Genomic DNA, 19,598 nt, shown 5'->3' with positions numbered 1-19,598 from the left:
GTATGTAGGACCTCTTCAATCATGTACTCACCTTGACCTCCCGACTGAGGTCGCTGAATGTCTTCCGGCACTGTGACAGGATGCGTGTGACCACACTGCCGGCTGAGACCCCCTGGGCCACTTCCCTCCACATTGCCCTGAAGACCTAAGGCAATCGCATCCTACCAGCGGCCAGGAATAGCACTGCCTTCCTTCGCTCCACTCTCGCCACCAATGCCACGTCGGTGAAAAAATTAGCTCTCTCTCTGGGAGTGGGATCATTACGATCAGGGGATTGAGTTGGTTGCAGGTCGCCTTCACAGCCAGCAATGATGATAATGAGGATCTGCACAATGATGCAACCTCCCCTTTAAGAGCTGGAAGGAGCCAGTGTGAAGGATGATTCCCAATTGCATTGCACCGGAAATTCATTATCGCTCTGCTGGCAGTGCCCCTGTAGCGCCCTACTGAGGTCATTAGCGCTTGATTTAGCGCTACAGTTCTTTCCTGGAGCGCTAACAGACAATTTACAGGAAGCTGAGAATCATTAGCACCTGCCACTAAATTTTCAAGATTTCAAAAGTTAATGCCCCAAACGGGGCACTATCGAATTTCTAGCCCAAAGATGTTCAGACGACTTATGATGCCACTAAATGTGAGAAGGTAACTGCAGTGATCCAGAATTCAGAACACAAGCCTTAAGGTAGGATATAAAATCATGCACAGGGATTGTTTTCATCTGATACTTACGGACAGCACCTTCATTCTTAGTTCATCAAAATAATGAATCCGTCCTTCTTTTTGATTTAATGGATAACCAAATCCAGCAACATGGACTTCATCACAATAGTTCAGGCCCACCGTGATGGCTAAAAACCCAGTGGTTGGCTGATACTGTCTCTGTGGATGCAGAAAGAAATTTATATTGAAATATGTAATAAAGCTAAATGCATAACAGAGTGAGAATATGACATGGGAAAGAGTGTATGAGGGAGAGAGAGGGAATAGAGGAGACCAAAGAGAACGAGGGAATGTCCAAGTGGCAAAGTGAGTACGAGAGGCATGGTGTGAGGAGAGTGGAGGCACCAAGAGATGGAAAAACTTTTTGAAATGAAGGAACTCCAGTATAGAGCAAAGACCTGTAAATGCAGAGCACTGGGAAGGAACAGGTTTCAAAAAATCAAGCATTAAGCGATGATGAGGTGACTGGGTTTGAGAGTTTCTGCATTGAATGAGGAATAAGGGACTGAGCGAGGGAAAGAGGTTTTGTGGTCCTGGGGAGGGACAAGCAGCAATCAATGAGATGAGTTTTGGCTTCAAGACAATATGGCTGTTCGGAGGAAGAAGATAATGTAGGAGGGCACATTTGTAGTTTTGGGAAAGTTCAAATACGCAACCCCTATCATAGTATGGATAAAACAAAGAGAGACAAGACCATTGCAATGGAGAGGAGTTGCGGCCCAATGTATGGGAGTAGTACTGAAGTCTTGGACACATTTCTGTTTCATTTTATTTGTCCTGGGATGTGTGCCACACTGGCAAGGTGGTATTTACTGCCCATTCCCTCGTTGCCCTGAGGGCATTCGAGTCAACCACTTAGTGTGTGACTGGAGTCACATGTAAGCCACACGAGGTAGGAGTGGCAGGCTGCCTTCTCTGAAGGGCATTAGTGAAGCAGTTTGGTTTTTATGACATTCCGTCAGTGTTCATGGTCATTTACTCCGGTGCCAGCCACAAATGACCAGATTTATTGAATTCAGTTTCACTATTTGTCATTGCGGGATTTGAATTCAGGAACTCCGCTCAACAGCAACTTACCTGGATTTCTGGTCCAGTGCAATAACTGCTCAGTTACTGTAATGTGTGCACCGGTGAGTATGCTCACAGGTTGGTTGAGCTATTGAGTTGGGAGGGGCTTAGCCAGACACGCGATGTCGACAAGATTCAATAAAACTCCAGCCAGTTAGGTTCGGGGATCCATGATGAGGCAGGTGATTGTGAGCCTGGTGGATGAACTGGTAATGTGTAGTGTGATTGTTAAACCTTTGCTAATAAACCAACTAGTTCTTAATAGCAATGTGTTGCTATGAATTCTTAAGCAAAGAACCCATGAAGCAAATCCATTACGTTACCATATCCTATTTGCAGCAATGAATGGACAATAATTATTTGATATGAAAGAGGAATCCAGGCTTTCTGAAGGCAACTTTAGTAATGGAGGAGACAATGGGAGCTTCTTTGCGATGAGATGCTCAAATGTAAAGAGCTGCACATAGGAAGGAAGACACACACACTCGGCGAATGGTGGTGAATTCGCTGAGGATGAATTTGAAAGAGACCGAGATATCCTCGTAGAGCTGAAGCTCAGCATTCCCAAGCAGTGACGGAGCATCAATCAACAAAGCCCATAGGATGCTGCGCCCTTTGGCCCTCTGACTCTAGAGTTTTGTGCAACTTCCTCTTCCCTTCATCCCAGCTTTGTGAGCAGGGCCTTCATCTGCCTTGGCCTCTCTCCCGGCATCCCCAACATAAACTTCCTCTTCACTCTCCACTTTACAAAACTATCTCGAAACTCATTTTCTCTCTCAGGAGGACAGCATGCCTGCACCCCCACCACCCTGTCCGCCAGTGCCCGTGTTAGTGCCACACTGCCCTACCCTAGGCCCAGGTGATGCAGTCTGCAGCCAGGCCCTCAAGGCCCACAGTTGCTCGAGCTCACTCACCAGGGCCACCTTAAGTGCCCTCTCTGGAAGCTCAGCAGACTTCCACCTCCCAAGCTGTCGCCTCTGGGGATGCACATTGTCGGAGCAGTGATAGGAAATCGAGAACACAAAGGGTTTGCACAAGGGTGATTCTTAATTCTGCAAATTGTCTCTTACCCGACCAAGGAGTGAATTCTTGCTGTAAGGTTTTTATCTGGATTTGATGTTGATGTTAATATGTGAAGTCAAGTGAGTGCTGAACTGAAGGAGGACATTTGTATGGTGATTGGAAGGTTAGTGTGATGGGGTGTAGTGGGTGGGGGCTGATTAGAAGGTTGGTGTGAGTGTTGGTTAATGGAGAGGGGGGTGATTAGAGGTTAGCGTGACGGGTGTAGTGGGCAGGGCGGTGATTAGAAGGTTGGTGTGACTGGGTACAGTGGGGAGGGGGGTGATTAGAAGGTTAGTGTGATGGGGTGTAGTGGGCAGGGCGGTGATTAGAAGGTTGGTGTGACTGGGTACAGTGGGGAGGGGGGTGATTAGAAGGTTAGTGTGATGGGGTGTAGTGGGCAGGGCGGTGATTAGAAGGTTGGTGTGACTGGGTACAGTGGGGAGGGGGGTGATTACGTGAAGTGCTGTTGTATGGGATGTTTTCCGAGAGCTCTGGCAGAGATGGGCACGAGTGGGTGATACAGCTCCCGCTCTCCTTTCTCTTCATGCTGATGATCTACCCAATGAGATTTCTGGTGGCGGCATGGCTCTCATTGACAAGGCCAGTCCAAGTCTGAGCCTGGGCTCCTGACAGAAGGCATGAGCCATGACTGAAGGGGATATCACTCGTCGCCAAGCAGCCACCCTGCGACCTGACGGTTTAGTTGGAATACGGGATGGGACGGAGGACTGGTGCAGGATAAAGGCATCATGGCTGCTGCCAGGATAGCGGGCACACACCTGCCTGGTGTGATGCCTGGGGTTGCAAACGGGCTGCACATTGAGGGAGGGGAATCCCTTTCTGTTGGGGCAGAATCAAGGCTGGTGATGAGGACCCCGCAGGACAAGGTGGGTGCAATCTGTGATACCTTGCACCCTGGGGAGGTCAGCATACTGTGTAGCCTCGTGCTCTCGCGTCCTGCCTCACACTGGCCATGGGGAGGGAGATCAAAGTGTTCCTCCTGACCTTAAACTCAGGCCCTGTCTCTCAGCTGGATGTAAAAGATCTCATGGCACTATTTTCAACAAGACCAGGGGAGTTCTCCCTGTGTTCTGGTCAATATTTACCCCTTGACTAACATCACGCAAAAAGGTTATCTGGTCATTATCACATTGCTGTTTGTGGGACCTTGCTGTGCATAAATTGCCGGCTATGCCTTCAGCTATCTAGGCTCTAAAGTCTGGAATTACCTTCCTAAACCTCTCCACCTCTCTCTCCTCCTTTAAGCCGCTTCTTAATAACCTACTTCTTTGATCAAGCTTTAGCTGTTCCACTACCTCATGTGTCTCGGTGTCAAGTTTTACATAGAATAGAATTACATTGAATTTACAGAAAGAGGCCATTCGGCCCACATGATTTATGCCCGAGTTGATGCTCCACATTAGGCTCCGCCAAAACTACCCCATTTAACCCTATCTGGATAGACTTCTACTCCTTTTTCCCTCATGTTTTTATCTTGCTTCCCCTTAAAGGCACCTCTGCTATTTGTCTCACCTAATTCATGCAGTCACAAGTTCCACATTCTAACCACTGCATGGGTAAAGATTTTCTCCTGAAATCTTTACCATTTTGTCTGAATACGCTCCTGTGAAGCACCTTGTGATGTTTTGTTGGGTTAAAGATGCTGTAGCATTGCAAATTGTTCAAAGGCAGAGGAAAATAACACCAACCTTTCCTGTGCTGTTAATAACCTCTCCGTTTTTGGGAGACTGGGGTTTCTCCAGCAGTACCTTCCCAATAGACTGAACAACAATCTCTGTAGATCAAAACCGAAACACATCCTTACCGTCTTAATCATGCTTGGTTGTTCCAGTAACATTACCGCAGCTTGATACATATAAAAGCTGTTGAGTATCCGCACCCGAGAAGGGTCCAATTTCTTTGCTGCAGCCGGATTCCTCCAGAATCCCTTCTTTACCTGGTGTGGAAAATAATTCTAGTTGAGGAGATCATATTAAAATAAACAATAAAATCTGGATACACAGACAGTCCTATTCCAGCATTTCCTCCCATCTAAATATGTGATTGCATGATGAAGAGTAAGTATGTCAGATAGAACTTTTCAAAATCCGTTTCTCACATTCTCTCACACTTTCCTTCAAATGCCAAGCCACCTGGAGAGATGTGTCTGCCTGCCTACTGTGATGAAGTATGCAACCCTCCGTATATTATTGGGCACTAGGACCATGGTAAGTGGATGGTAGCAGCCATCTGGGCTCCAGATAAGTGATCACAGTTGCCCCTAGGTAAACATGTAATTTTCTTCCTGACCAAGGCACTTGCTTGACCACCTTGAAGTGTCGGAGCTGGGCACCTGGGTTATAATGCAGCTACTGGTTCACTTATGGTTGGGGTCATAATTCCTTTCCCCATGAGAGTCATTCTTTCATTATTTACTGGCCAATAGTTATCCTTCAATCAACATCACTAAAACAGATTATCTGGTCATTATCACATTGCTGTTTTTGGGAGCTTGCTGTGCGCAAATTGGCTGCCGCATTTCCCATGTGACTACACTTCAAAAGTACTTCATTGGCTGTAAAGCACTTTGGAATGTCCTGAAGTCATGAAAGGCGCTATACAAATGCAAGTCTTTCTTTCATTCTCAAAACATGATCTACAATGTTTATCCCCTCGAAGGCCTGCTCTTCCCAAGCCTCTCTGACCATGAGCTGTGTCCCGTACAGAAGGGAGAACCATCCTCCTCCAACGCCTCGCTACTGTCATCCAGCTGGGTGGGACTGCACTCACCTGGTTCTATTCTTATCGATAATTTCGTAGCCAGAGAATCACCTGCTTTGGCTTCTCTTCCGCCATCTGCACCATTACCTGCGGTGTTTCCCAAGGATCTATCCTTGGCCCCCTGCTATTTCTCATTGACATGATGTCCCTCGGCAACATCATATGAAAACAAATGTCAGTTTCCACATGGATGCTGATGACACCCAGCTCTACCTCACCACTATTTCTCTCGACCCCTATACTGTATTTACATTGTCAGACTGTTTGTCCGACATCCAGTTCGAGATGAGCAAAAATTTCCTCCAACTAAATATTGGGAAGACAGAAGTCATTATCTTCAGTCCCTGCCACAAACTCCATTCCCTAGCCACCGACTACATCTGTCTCTCTGGGAACTGTCTGAGGCTGAATCATATTGTTCGCAACCTTGGTGTCATATCTGACCCCGAGATGAGTTTCTGACCACATATCTGAGGAACCACTAAGACCAGCCTATTTCCATCTCCGTAACATTGCTCAACTCCAACCCTGCCTCTGAAAGATTCATCCATGCCTTTGTTTCTCTAGACTTGACGAGTCCAACGCACTCCTGACCGGCCTCCCGCGTTCTGCCCTTCATAAACTTGATATTATTCAAAACTCTGCTGCCCGTGTCCTAACTCGCACCAAGTTCGGTTCACCCATCACTCCTATGTTTACTGACCTACATTAGCTCCCGGTTAAGCAACGCCTCGGTTTTAAAATTGTCATCCTTGTTTACAAATCCCTTCATGGCCTCGCCCCTCCCTATCTCTGCAGCCTCCTCCAGCCCCACAACCATCCGTGATATCTGCGCTCCTTTAATTCTGGCCTCGCTCATACACCACGCGCTTCGCCCCAGCATTGGCGGCCGTGCCTTCAGCTGCTGAGGCCAAAATTCTGTCCCTAAACATCGCCTCTCCACTTAGCTTGCCTTCTTTAAGATGCTCCTTAAAATGATACCTGTTTGATCAAGCTTTTGATCATCTGCCCTAATATCTTCGTATGTGACTCATTTACAAATTTTGTTTGATAACGCTCCCGTGAAACGCCTTGGGATGATTTACTGCATTAAAGGTGATATATAAATATGAGTTGTTGTTGTTGTAGTACAAATGACCTAACCGCTTGTTTTGTTGAATTGTTTCACCAACTGTCTATCTGCAGGAGTACACACCTTTCCACCTTAAATAATTTCTACTAATCCTTCGTACATTCAACATAAATGCGGTGCTTTGATCTGTAAGGATTTCTTTTGACAGCCCAACTCGAGAGAATACACCCATTAAAGCTAATTAGATGCAGCATTACGCAACAGAATGGTTTCAGGATATTTGCTTGTATAACCCATTATTACCGAGAGGTATTGGTGACCTCCAGCTGATTTCTCTAAAGGACCCACCCAATCCATAGCTACTCTTTCAAAAGGCACCCCAATCAACGGCATAGTTAGGAAAGAAACTTTCAAGTTGGGACGAAAGGCTACGATCTGAAAGTCGGGACAGGTGTCACATCGAAGCTCAATATCCTTACAAACACCTGGGCAATAAAATCTTTGTAAAGCTTTGATTTTTTTCTGTTGCTGAATGTTCATGAGCCAAACTCTTGACTACATAACAAAAAGATTGGGGAACCATCGAGTGTGATCTGTCGGTAATCGCCTTGTGATTCTTTATAAGAGATAATTTTTGTGAATAAATTAAGGAAACTGTATCACTTGGTATTCTCTCAGAACTTCACCATTAGCTGACAGCAGAAACAAACTTCGACAATAGATCACTCCTTCAGTCCATACAGAAGTCTAACCTACAGCACCATTGTTGGAGCTGTTGTGTCATCAGAAATTAGGACTGAGATGAGGAGACATTTTTTCACTCAGAGGGTGGTGAACCTGTGGAATTCTCTACCACAGAAAGCTGTGGAGGCCAAGTCACTGAATATATTTAAGAGGGAGATACATAGATTTCTAGAAACGAAAGACATCAAGGGGTATGGGGAAAAAGCAGGAATATGGTGTTGAGATAGAGGATCAGCCATGATCATATTGAATGACGGTGCAGACTCGAAGGGCTGAATGACCTACTACTGCTCCTAGTTTCTATGTTTCAGCCTCAGTAGGTAGCTCTCTAGTCAAAATGTTGTGGGTTCATGTCCCACTCTCAAGATTTGAACACATGTTAAGGCTGGCACTCCGGTGCAGTGCTGAGGGAGTGCTGCACTGTCAGAGAGGATGGGGCCGATATTGCCCCGTGGCCCATCCGGGGGCGGTAACCTCCCAGGTCCGGGTCAGTTAGCACCCGGGGTGAAAGTCCCATCCGCGGCATGGAATCACCCTTTGCGCCCCTCAAATGAGGTGGAGCGCTGTCTCAGGTGCCCCATCTCATTGGAGAGGCGCTCCCGAGGCATCAGCACTGCGCTTACATGCCACAACGCCCCTCCCCTTCACTTAAACGGAACATCTTTCAGTGGGGGAGCATTTAGGAAACAGTGATCACAATATCATCAAGTTTAAAACTAGTAGCCATCAATATAAGATGGTCACCAAGAAATCAAATAGGGAATTCAGAAGAAACTTCTTTACCGAAAGAGTGGTGAGAATGTGGAACTCGCCACCATGGGGAATGGTGGAAGCGAATAGTATCGATGCATTTAAGGGGTGGCTAGACAAACATGAGGGAGAAGGGAATAGAGGGTTACGCTGATAGATTTAGATGAGGAAAGACAGGAGGAAGCTCGAGTGGAACATAAATACCGGCATGGACAGGTTGGGCTGAAAGGTCTGTTTCTGTGCTGTATATCCTATGTAATCCGATGTAACCCTTTGAGGAAACAGGCCCTGGGGTCGCACTAGGACAGGCGAAGGCACCCACAAGAAAGGCACTAAGGGAATGCACAAGGGTGATTAGTTGAGAATTGCATGGATCATTCGATGTGCTGTTGAATGGCAGTTTTGTGGTGTCATTTATTTCAGAATTGTGACCAAGAGGATGCTGAGACGTTCGCTGAGGGATGGTAAGGTGAGGAAGTGTTGAGCAACGGGGAACTGGAGTTTCATTCAGGGGAACCAGAATCTGGTAATGTGCTCATGGACAGCCCGTCCAGAACGTGAATGTGCAGGCTGCCTCCTCCCTTCCTCCTCCTCCTCCACCTCCTACTCCTCATCCTCCTCCACCTCCTCCTCCTCCTCCTCCTACACCTCCTCCTCCACTTCCTCCTCCTGCTCCTCCTACACCTCCTCCTCCTACACCTCCTCCTCCACCACCTCCTTCTCCACCTCCTCCTCCTCCTCCTCCACCTCCTCCTCCTCCTACTCCTCATCCTCCTCCTATACCTCCTCCTCCTCCTACACTTCCTCCTCCACCACCTCCTTCTCCACCTCCTCCTCCTCCTACACCTCCTACTCCTCATCCTCCTCCACCTCCTCCTCCTCCACCTCCTTCTCCTACTCCTCCTACACCTCCTCCTCCACCTCCTCCTACACTTCCTCCTCCTACACCTCCTCCTTCTCCTCTTACATCTCCTCCACCTCCTCCTACACCTCCTCTTCCTCCTCCTCCTCCTACACCTCCTCTTCCTCCTCCTCCTACACCTCATCCTCCTCCTACACCTCCTCCTCCTTCTCCTCATCCTCCTACTCGTCATCCTCCTCCTCCTCATCCTCCTCCTCCTCCTCATCCTCCTCTTCCTCCTACTCCTCATCCTCTTCCACTTCCTCCTCCAGTGGTCACCAAACCTATGGTGGCAATGGCTGTGCCCTCATGATGGCCAAGTTGTGGAACATGCCGCAGATCTCCTCAAATTGGGACACCGCTCCGGCGAGTACTGGAGGGCTCCCCCCCCCCCCCGAATGGTGAAGGTAGCTGAACCGTTGCTGCAGCTGGCCGATGGTCAGCTCGATGATGGTCATGGTCGCAGCATGGCTCTCATTATAAAAGCACTGGCCACAAGTGGTGGGGTTGCGGAGGGGAGTGGTCAGCCCAGATAGTCCTTGTCACCGAGCAGCCACCCTTGGGTTCGACATGGTGGCTGGAAGATTGCTGGCACAGCGGACTGGAGCAGGATGATGGCATCATAACTGCTGCCAGGATAACGGGTATTCACCATTGTGATGTGCTGGTCGCCCACCAACTGCACATTAAGTGAGTGCTACACTTTGCGGTTATGATACATCTCAGCATTGAGATGTGGCATCTGCAAAGCCATGTGTGTGCAGCCGATGGCGTCCTTCACTGACGACAAGCTCCCCGCTGGAGCGGAATTAAACTACAGAACCAGTGGGAAGCTGTTTAACCTACGCCGCCTCCAGGCCAGGTCCAAGATCACCCCAACCTCTGTCGTTGAGCTACAGTACGCGGACGACCCCTGTGTCTGCGCATATTCTGAGGCTGAACTCCAGGATATAGTCGATGTATTCACTGAGGCATGGGCCTCACGCTTAACATCCGTAAGACAAAAGTCCTCCACCAGCCTGTCCTCGCCGCACAGCACTGCCCCCCAGTCATCAGGATTCACGGTACGGCCCTAGACAACGTGGACCATTTCCCATATCTCGGGAGCCTCTTATCAACAAAGGCAGACATTGATGCGGAGATTTAACATCGCCTCCAGTGCGCCAGTGCAGCCTTCGGCCGTCTGAGGAAAAGAGTGTTCAAAGACCAGGTCCTCAAACCGACCACCAAGCTCGTGGTCTACAGGGCTGTAGTAATACCTGCCCTCCTGTATGGATCAGAGGCATGGACGATGTACAGAAGACACATCAAGTCGATGGAGATATATCATCAATGATGTCTCCGCAAGATCCTGCAAATCCCCAGGGAGAACAGACGCATCAACATCAGTGTCCTTGCCCAGGCTAACATCCTCAGCATCGTAGCACTAACCACTCTCGATCAGCTTCGCTGGGCAGGCCACATAGTTCACATGCCAGACACGAGACTCCCTAAGCAATTGCTCTATGCGGAGCTCCTTCATGGTAAATGAGCCAAAGGTGGGCAGCGGAAACATTACAAGGACACCCATCAAAGCCTCCCTGGTGAAGTGTGACATCACCACTGACACCTGGGAGACCCTGCCGAAGACCACCCGAGGTGGAGAAAGTATATCCGGGAGGGTGCTGAGCACCTCGAGTCTCAACGCTGCGAGCGTGAAGAGGTTAGAAAAAATAGAAACATAGAAAATAGGTGCAAGAGCAGGCCATTCAGCCCTTCTAGCCTGCACCGCCATTCAATGAGTTCATGGCGCAGGCAGCGGAAGGAGCATGTGGAAAATCAGTGCCACCCCGCCCTTCCCCCGACGAATATCTGTCCCATCTGTGACAGGGTCTGTGGCTCTCGTGTTGGACTGTTCAGCCACCAAAGAAATCACTTTAGGAGTGGAAGCAAGTCTTCCTCGATTCCAAGGGTGTTATGTTCATAATAAAGTAATATAACTGAGTACTGTAGATGTGAGTAAGTGTGACCTTAGTTCCTTTATTCAAACTCCAGAGTGCTGATACAGCATGGGAGACCTGCTTATATACAGTGCTCCCAAGGGATGCTAGGATCCCTTGGTACTCCAAAAGGTACGCCCTCTGGTGGCGGTATGATACTGGTTACATAGGGTTGCATACATAACATCATTCCCTTCCAAAGTCAATAGTACACTTATGTACCGGGTGAGACGATATGGAACCTTTCGTTCCCGAGTCGATCGTCTCCGTACAAATGCAGGTGCAGCTGAGTTGGTTGGTTCTTCGCTGGGCTGCTGTGCAGCTGGCCTTGTTGGGCTGCTGTGGATGGTGAGTTCAGCTTCGTGGTCAACCGTGATGTCGGTTGCCACTTGTGCGTGTGTTGGAGGGTCGAAGTTGATGGTGTCCTCTTCGGGTGTCTGTGAAGCGCAGTTTGGTTTGGTCCAAATGCTTTCTGCAAGTTAGTCCATTTGCGAGTTTGACCTGAAACACCCTACTCCCTTCTTTGGCAAGCCATTTGGGACCATGTCCATAGTTGAGTACAAATACAGGGTCATTGACTTCAATATTGCATGACAAATTTGCGCGATCATGGTACATGCTTTGTTGATGCCGCCTGTCCTTGACGTGATCATAGAGATCAGGGTGGACAAGAGACAGCCTTGGTTTGAGTGCCCTTTTCATGAGCAGCTCGGCTGGGGGAACCCCGGTGAGCGAGTGGGATCTGGTGCGGTAGCTGACCAGGACTCGGGACAGGTGGGTCTGCAGGGAGCCTTCTGACACGTGTTTCAAGCTTTGCTTGATGGTTTGGACTGCCCATTCTGCTTGGCCGTTGGATGCGGGCTTGAACGGGGCAGTTGTGACGTGCTTGATCCCATTGTGGGTTATGAATTCCTTGAATTCAGCGCTGGTGAAACATGGCCCATTGTCGCTGACTAGGACATCAGGCTGGCCGTGCGTGGCAAACATGGCTTTCGATGGTGGCAGTGGACGTGCTCACAGACATTATTACACAGTCAATCCATTTTGAATAAGCATCCACAACAACCAAAAACATTTTGCCTAGAAACGGGCCAGCAAAGTCAACGTGGATCTAGACCACGATTTGGAGGGCCATGACCACAAATTTAGCGGTGCCTCCCTGGGCGCATTGCTTAGTTGAGAGCAAGTGTTGCATTGGCACATGCAAAACTCCAAATCTGAATCAATGCCGGGCCACCACACATGGGATCTGGCTATAGCTTTCTTCATTACTTTGTCTGGGTAGGTCGCGTATGAACATGTCCCTGCCTTTCTTAGGCAAAACCACGCGATTACCCCACAAAAGACAGTCCGCCTGTATGTAATTTCGTCTTTGTGCCACTGGAATGGCTTGATCTCTTCATGCATCTCCCCTGGGACGCTAGAGCAGCTTCCATGGAGGACACAGTTTTTTATAAGTGATAGTAAAGTGTGATATTTTCACAGAGCACAGCACACTCAGCTCCTAACATGGCAGGCAGCTGTCGGAAGCCTCCGGAACTGCCTGGTTCTGTTTATTATTAACCGTGCAGTTGCAGTACACAATCCACAGTGTGGCGCTACAAACATTACAAGCTTACAGACATTACACTTCTCCCTCCTTAATGAAGAAGTTATTATAACCACATCATGAATAACTTTCATGTTTATACATAACACAGGATATAAACTTATTTTTTTTTCCATATTTACAAATTTAACTTTACCATTTGTTTTCTGTTTCGAAGAGGATACCTTCGCTCTCGAACTGAACCTTCCAAACATGGTGACGATTTCATACTCATTCAAGGCTCATCCTGAGGAATGTTTTCCTCCACGGAATTTCCTTGATTTTCATTTGAATTCACTCCAAGTTCAGGCTCTTTGTTTTCCTGACTCGGACTCAGACTTTCATTCTGATTCTCTCCTGGATTTGTTTCCAGACATTGGATTTAGGATTTACTCCTGGTATATCAAAACTATCTGATGAGTCAGAAATAATTGAATCATTCCCACCTTCAACACCTTCCATGTTTGCATGTAAAATACGATCAATATGAACAAACCTAACCTGTCTATTATCAAACATCTTTACTAAATATGTGCAAGGACCACATATCTTCACCACTCTTCCTGGTAACCATTTTAACCATTTAGGTGATAATTCTTCACTCTCACCTTCTGGTTTAATTTCACACTTCTCTCTTTTACTCTACCTCTATCATGATTCTCTTTCTGTCTTAATTGTGTCTCTTCTACAGACTGTGCCAAATTTGGTTTTAACAACGAGAATCTGGTTCGTGGCTGTCGTTTGAGAAACAACTCTGCTGGTGTTCTACCTATCGTTGTATGAGGAGTATTTCGATATGTAATCAAAAAAATTAGCCAATTTGTGGTCTAATGACAACTGTCGTTTCCTTGGATTTGGATCCAACATTTGTTTTATGAGGGCACGTTTTACAATTTGTACAGAGCGCTCTGCTGCACCATTCGAAGCAGGATAGTATGGTGGAACCTTGGTATGTTTCACACCATTTTTGCTCGTGAATTGTGCAAATTCTTCTGAACGAAATTGTGGTCCATTATCCGAAACAATTTCTTCAGGGAGGCTAAATGAAGAAAATAATCTTCGTAAAATATCCAATGTTTTACTTGTTATTTTCCACATTGGAAACATCTCAACCCACTTCGAATGGCTATCAATCATAATGAACAATTGTTGTCCTTCTAACTCAGCAAAGTCAATATGTAGCCTTTGCCACACCCTGGGAGGCCATATCCATGGCTGTAATGATACTGGTGGTGGTTGCTTGCTTAGCGATTGACATGTCGTACACTGATTCACGATGTATGCTATATCTTTATCAAGACCTGGCCACGATAAATAACTGTGCAAAACTCTTGGTCAAGCACATTCCCAGGTGCTGGTCATGGAGGTCTCCTAATAATTTGGACCTGAATTTATTTGGTATAACCACTCTTGCACCCCACATGATACAATCTTTATCGACTGATAATTCATTCCTACGAATGAAGAATGGATGTGTGTCTTTATCTGTTATCTGGTTTGGCCATCCATTTGCATACACCTTTGACATCACTGGGTCATGCTTGGTTGCTCTACCAATCTCTTCAGCTGTGACTGGCAGTTCATCAACGTATGAAAAATAAAACACTTCTTCCCTATCGGGTGTAACTTGTGATGGGGAAGGCAATCTAGACATTGCATCAGCATTACTGTGATCAGCTGATCATCTGTATTTAATATCATATGTACATGCTGACAAAATCAAAGCCCATCTCTGCATTCGGGCTGCAGCTAATGTTGGAACTGGGGACTTTGGATGGAGGATTGCTGTCAGGGGCTTATGGTCCATAACGATGGTAAACTTATGACCATACAAGTATTTGCAAAAATTCTTGACCCCAAAAATTAATGCCAAAGCTTCCCTTTCAATTTGCGCATAATTACTCTCACTGGTGCTGAGAGTGTGTGAAGCAAAAGCAATTGGTCTCTCCTCCCCACTACATGATACATGAGAGATCACTGCCCCAACTCCATACGGAGAGGCATCACATGCTAGCTTAATCTCCTTAGATATGTCATAGTGAACTAACATGGTGCTCTCTACCAATTTGCTTTTACACTCCTTGAATGCTGTATTGCATTCTTTTGACCACTTCCAATGGACCTGTTTTTTCAAAAGTTCATTCAGTGGATGTAATACTGTAGTCAAATTTGGTAGGAACTTCCCATAATAGTTCAAAAGACCCAAGAATGAACGAAGTTCAGTGACATTCCTGCGAGTGGGTGCATTTCTAATTGCATCCAATTTTTCCATGGTTGGATGTAAACCATCTTTGTCTACTCTGTACCCTAAGTACTCCACTGAGTTTTTAAATAACTCACACTTACGAGCAGACACTCGTACTCTGTGCTTCTCTAGCCGTTTGAGGACTTCATTCAATATGTTATTATGAATTTGCCTATTTGGTGCTGAAATTAGTATGTCATTCAAATAACATACGACCCCTTCAACACCTTGTAAAATCTGGTTCATCACCCCTTGGAATATGGCAGGGGCGGAAGACTCTCCAAACGGTAGCGTATTAAATTGATATAGTCCTAGATGAGTATTTATAGTCAAACATGACTTGGACTCCTCATCTAGTTCAAGCTGTAAATAGGCATTCGTAAGATCCAGTTTTGAGAAGATCTGACCACCTGTCAGTGTTGTGAACAAATCTTCTATATTCGGCAATGTATTAGGGACATTATCCTCTAGAACCTGGTTTACGGTCACTTTATAATCACCACACAATCTTACCTTACCATCAGACTTAGGTACAACAACAATGGGTGTAGCCCAATTACATCGATCTATCTTACAAATAATGTTCTCAGTCTCTAGTCTTTTGAGTTCTTGCTCAACTTTCTCCTTGAGTGCAAATGGTATGGAACGTGGCTTGTAGTAAACCGATCTAGCGCCCTTCGGTACCCTGACACTTGCCTTGAAGCCTTGGATCGGACTGCCCGATTCGCAGAACACCTTCGGATACTTCTTGATAACCTCATCCATGATGAAAATCTCGCTTCCACACAGAAAATCTTACTCCAATCCAGCTTCAGTGAGCTCAACCAATTTCTTCCTAGTAAGGCAGACTTGACTCCTTTCACTACTATTAGAGGCAAGTTCTGAAATTGATCTTTATATTTCACCGGTACGGTGATACGACCTACCACAGGAATTTTCTCTCCCGAGTAGCCTCGTAGCTCTATCTTGGATTTCTCCAGTTGAAAATCACGCAATTTGTCGCGATATAGTGACTCCGGTACTACACTCATGGATGCACCCGTGTCAATTTCCATAGGTATCTTGAATCCCGCAACATCTATGTTGATTTTGATGCTTTCCGAATTATTGTCTGTTAACCTCGTGCTCCTGATGACGTGTAACTCTAACACCACCTCCTCCTGTTTTTATTCTTCCATGCTATGTAGTCTCTTGGGATTTCTACTCATAGCTTTGAACGCTGGACTCATAGCTTTGGAAGCTGGTTTACCCTTCAGTCGGCATGCCTTCGCAAGATGCCCAGTCTTCCTGCAGAAGAAACACTCTGCCTTCACGTATGGACAACTTTCAGCAATGTGTTGTCCCAGGCACCTATAGCACGACTTCGACGCTGTTAGAATTTCCAGTTTCTGAGACTTTGGGACCCCACCGTCTTTTACTTTGAACCTGTAGGTGATTTACCTCGGTTGACTGACGACCGTAATCATTATTTAATTCTCAGGAATATTGTTCGGCCATGCTCATCGACCTCTCAAAAGTCAATTCATCCGTCGTCAATAACTTCCTTCTGATCGCATCATTTTTCACCCCACAAACAAAACGATCCCGTAATGCTCAGTTTTGAAAGTTTCCAAAATTACAGTGCATCGATAGCTTTTTTAATGCTATGATGTAATCACTGATACATTCATCAGCTTTTTGATTCCGAATCCGAAACAATAGCTTTCAGCAATTTCTAATGGTTTGGGGTTATAGTGCTGCTCCAGCTTCTTTAAATCTCTTTAAGCATTGTGTCCTTTGGCTCGTCAGGCACAAGCAGATTTACAAGGGTTCGTACAATGTCGGACCCGCCTCCAATAAGAAGATCGCTTTCTTACGTTCCAACACAGCCCGGTTCTGGACTGCATTGTCTGAAACTTCGATTATGTTATTTGCAGTAAAATATATTTCTAGCCGATCCACATACGCTTTAAAACGTTCCCGGTCGTGTCTATATTTCCCCAAATGTCCGATTACTCCTGCCATTTTAATCTTTAGCTGTTCACATGGTGTGCTGTATTTTACCTCGGATTTTTGTAGCTTTTTCCAAAGACAGAAACTTCCAAAGTCTCTCTGTCGCCTGGCTGAATCCTTCACCAACAAAATTTAAGCTTTAAATCATCCGAAAAATCCCATCTTGCCGCCAAATGTGATATCTTCACCGAGCACAGCACACACAGCTCCTAACATGGCAGGCAGCTCTCTCGAAAGCCTCCGGAATCTGCCTGTCTATTTATTATTAACTATGCAGTTCCAGTACACAATACGTCCACATCCACAGTGTGGCGCTACAAACATTACAAGCTAACAGACATTACATAAATGGTAGCCAACTGAGAGCATCAGTGCAGTTCTCTGTGCCTGGCCTGTGGCGAATTACATAGTTATCTGCAGGCAGCGTGAGCGCCTATCTTTGGATGCGAGCAGAGGCATTGGTATTAATCCCTTTGCTCTCTGAGAATAGCGATATGAGCGGCTTATGGTCAGTTTCTAATTCAAACTTAAGACCAAACAGGTACTGATGCATTTTTTTTACCCCGTAAACGCATGCCAGAACTTCTTTTTCAGTCATTCTGTAGTCCCTTTCGGCCTTGGACAAATTCTTGGACGCATAGGCGACCGGTTGCAACGTTCCCGATTCGTTAGCTTGTTGTAACACACACCCGACCCCGTATGACGACGCATCGCAAGCGAGCACTAAATGTTTACATCGATCATACAGAACAAGCAGTTTGTTGGAACATAACAGATTTCTGGCTTTCTCTAAAGCAGCCTCTTGTGATATCCCCCATACCCAGTATTCTCCCTTGCATAGCAACACGTGTAGAGGTTCGAGCACGGTGTTTAACCCAGGTAGGAAATTACCAAAATAATTGAGAAGTCCCAGCAACGACCGCAGCTCCATCACGTTTTGTGGTCTCGGCGCTTTCTTGATGGCCTTCGTCTTGGCGTCAGTGGGTCTGATGCTGTCTGCCGCGATTCTTCTTCCTAAGAACTTAACCTCTGGCGCCAGGAAAACACACTTCGAGTGTTTCAATCTGAGCCCCACACGATCTAGCCGACTTAGAACCTCTTCCACGTTCTTCAAGTGTTCGATGGTGTCCTGACCTGTGATCAATATGTCGTCCTGGAAAACGACGGTGCACGGGACTGACTTTAGCAGGTTCTCCATGTTCCTTTGAAAAATAGCTGCGGCCAATCAAATCCCAAGCGGGCATCTATTGTAGATGAACAGACCTTTGTGCGTGTTGATGCAGGTGAGGCCTTTCGAAGATTCCTCCAGCTCCTGCGTCATGTAGGCCGAGGTCAAGTCCAACTTGGTGAACATCTTCCCTCCTGTCAGCATTGCAAATAGGTCGTCTGCCTTGGGTAGCAGGTACTAGACCTGCAGCGAAAAACGGTTAATCGTTACTTTATAGTCCCCACAAATTATAACCATGCCATCGTCCTTGAGGACCGGAACAATTGGACTGGCCCACTCGTTGATATCAACAGGCGTGATGATGCCTTCTCATTGCAGCCTGTCCAGCTCGATCTCCACTTTCTCTCACATCATATATGGCACCGCCCGTGCCTTGTGGTGGATGGGTCGTGTACTGGGAACCAAGTGGATCTGCACCTTCGCCCTTGAGAAACTTCTGATGCTTGGCTCAAATAACGACGGAAATTTGCTCAGAACCTGGGCACATGAGGCGTCATCGATGGACAAAAGCTCTCAGATGTCGTCTCACAGTTCCAGCGGATTTTTCCCAGCCAGCTTCTGCCGAACATTGTGGGGCCATCTCCTGGTACAATCCATAGTGGCAGTTCGTGCACTGCTCCATCATAGGAGACTTTTACTGCTGCGGTGCCAATTACAGGGATCAGCTCTTTAGTGTAAGTTCTCAGCTTGGTGTGAATAGAGCTCAGCTTGGGCCTGTGTGCCTTGTTGTGCCACAGCCTGTCGAAGGCCTTTTTGCTCATGATAGACGGACTCACACCCGTGTCCAGTTCCATGGATACTGGAATTCCGTTCAGTTCGACTTTTAACATGATCGGTGCACATTTCGTGGTGAAGGTGTGAACCCCGTACACTTCTGCCTCCTCGGTTTGAGTCTCTAGTTCAGTTTGATCTGCCATGGCTCGATCTTCCTCTGCAACGTGGTGGTTTGCAGGGTTTGCAGCCTTTTCACAATAGTGTTTGAAGCGGCATTGATGGGCTCGATGATCGCCTCCGCAGCGCCAACAAGGTGTTAACTGCCTCGAATTCACGCTTGATAGCGGACTCTGGGTCATCTGAGGTCGTGCAGCTGCAGGTGTGTACGTTCTGCCATGTGCATTTCCTGCCTGAAAGCGATGTTACTTTGTGTACAGTACTTTCCAAAACCTCTTTATGCTGCGAAATTTGTTTGATGTTATCGCTGGTGGATATAAATGCCTGGGCTATCGTTATGGCTTTGCTCAGTCAATAGTTTGTGATGGATAACCTCATGGCCAATGCCGAGCACGAAAAAGTCTCTTAGCATTTGCTCCAGGAATCCATCGAACTCGCAATGTCCTGCAAGGTGTCTTAGTTCGGCGACATAGCTCGCCACTTCCTGGCCTTCACCTTGCCATCAGAACGCTCTCCTTCGGATTTAGGTGCTCCTGGACCAGCGTACACAGTTCTTCATATGATATGGCTGTTGGTT

At 46.8% G+C, this 19,598-nt stretch overlaps 1 protein-coding gene across 4 annotated transcripts in view; it reads right to left on the bottom strand.

Annotated features, from left to right (window-relative positions):
- The window catches only part of LOC139275883 (CMP-N-acetylneuraminate-beta-galactosamide-alpha-2,3-sialyltransferase 4-like), a 103,481-nt gene that overhangs the window by 6,687 nt on the left and 77,196 nt on the right, over positions 1 to 19,598 (bottom strand). For 3 of the 4 annotated variants that reach the window (XM_070893096.1, XM_070893095.1, XM_070893098.1), the window contains 2 exons: positions 4,676 to 4,807; positions 730 to 879 (listed from right to left, as the gene is read on the bottom strand). In XM_070893096.1, the coding sequence (XP_070749197.1) occupies positions 730 to 879; positions 4,676 to 4,807 (282 nt within the window). The remainder of the gene's footprint in view (positions 1 to 729; positions 880 to 4,675; positions 4,808 to 19,598) is intronic. The other variant, XM_070893097.1, reaches the window with a different exon arrangement.

Source organism: Pristiophorus japonicus, chromosome 11 (assembly GCF_044704955.1).
Source record: "Pristiophorus japonicus isolate sPriJap1 chromosome 11, sPriJap1.hap1, whole genome shotgun sequence".
NCBI lineage: Eukaryota > Metazoa > Chordata > Chondrichthyes > Pristiophoridae > Pristiophorus > Pristiophorus japonicus.
Note: the sequence above shows the minus strand (reverse complement) of the source record. Positions and strands in the feature narration are given on the sequence as shown.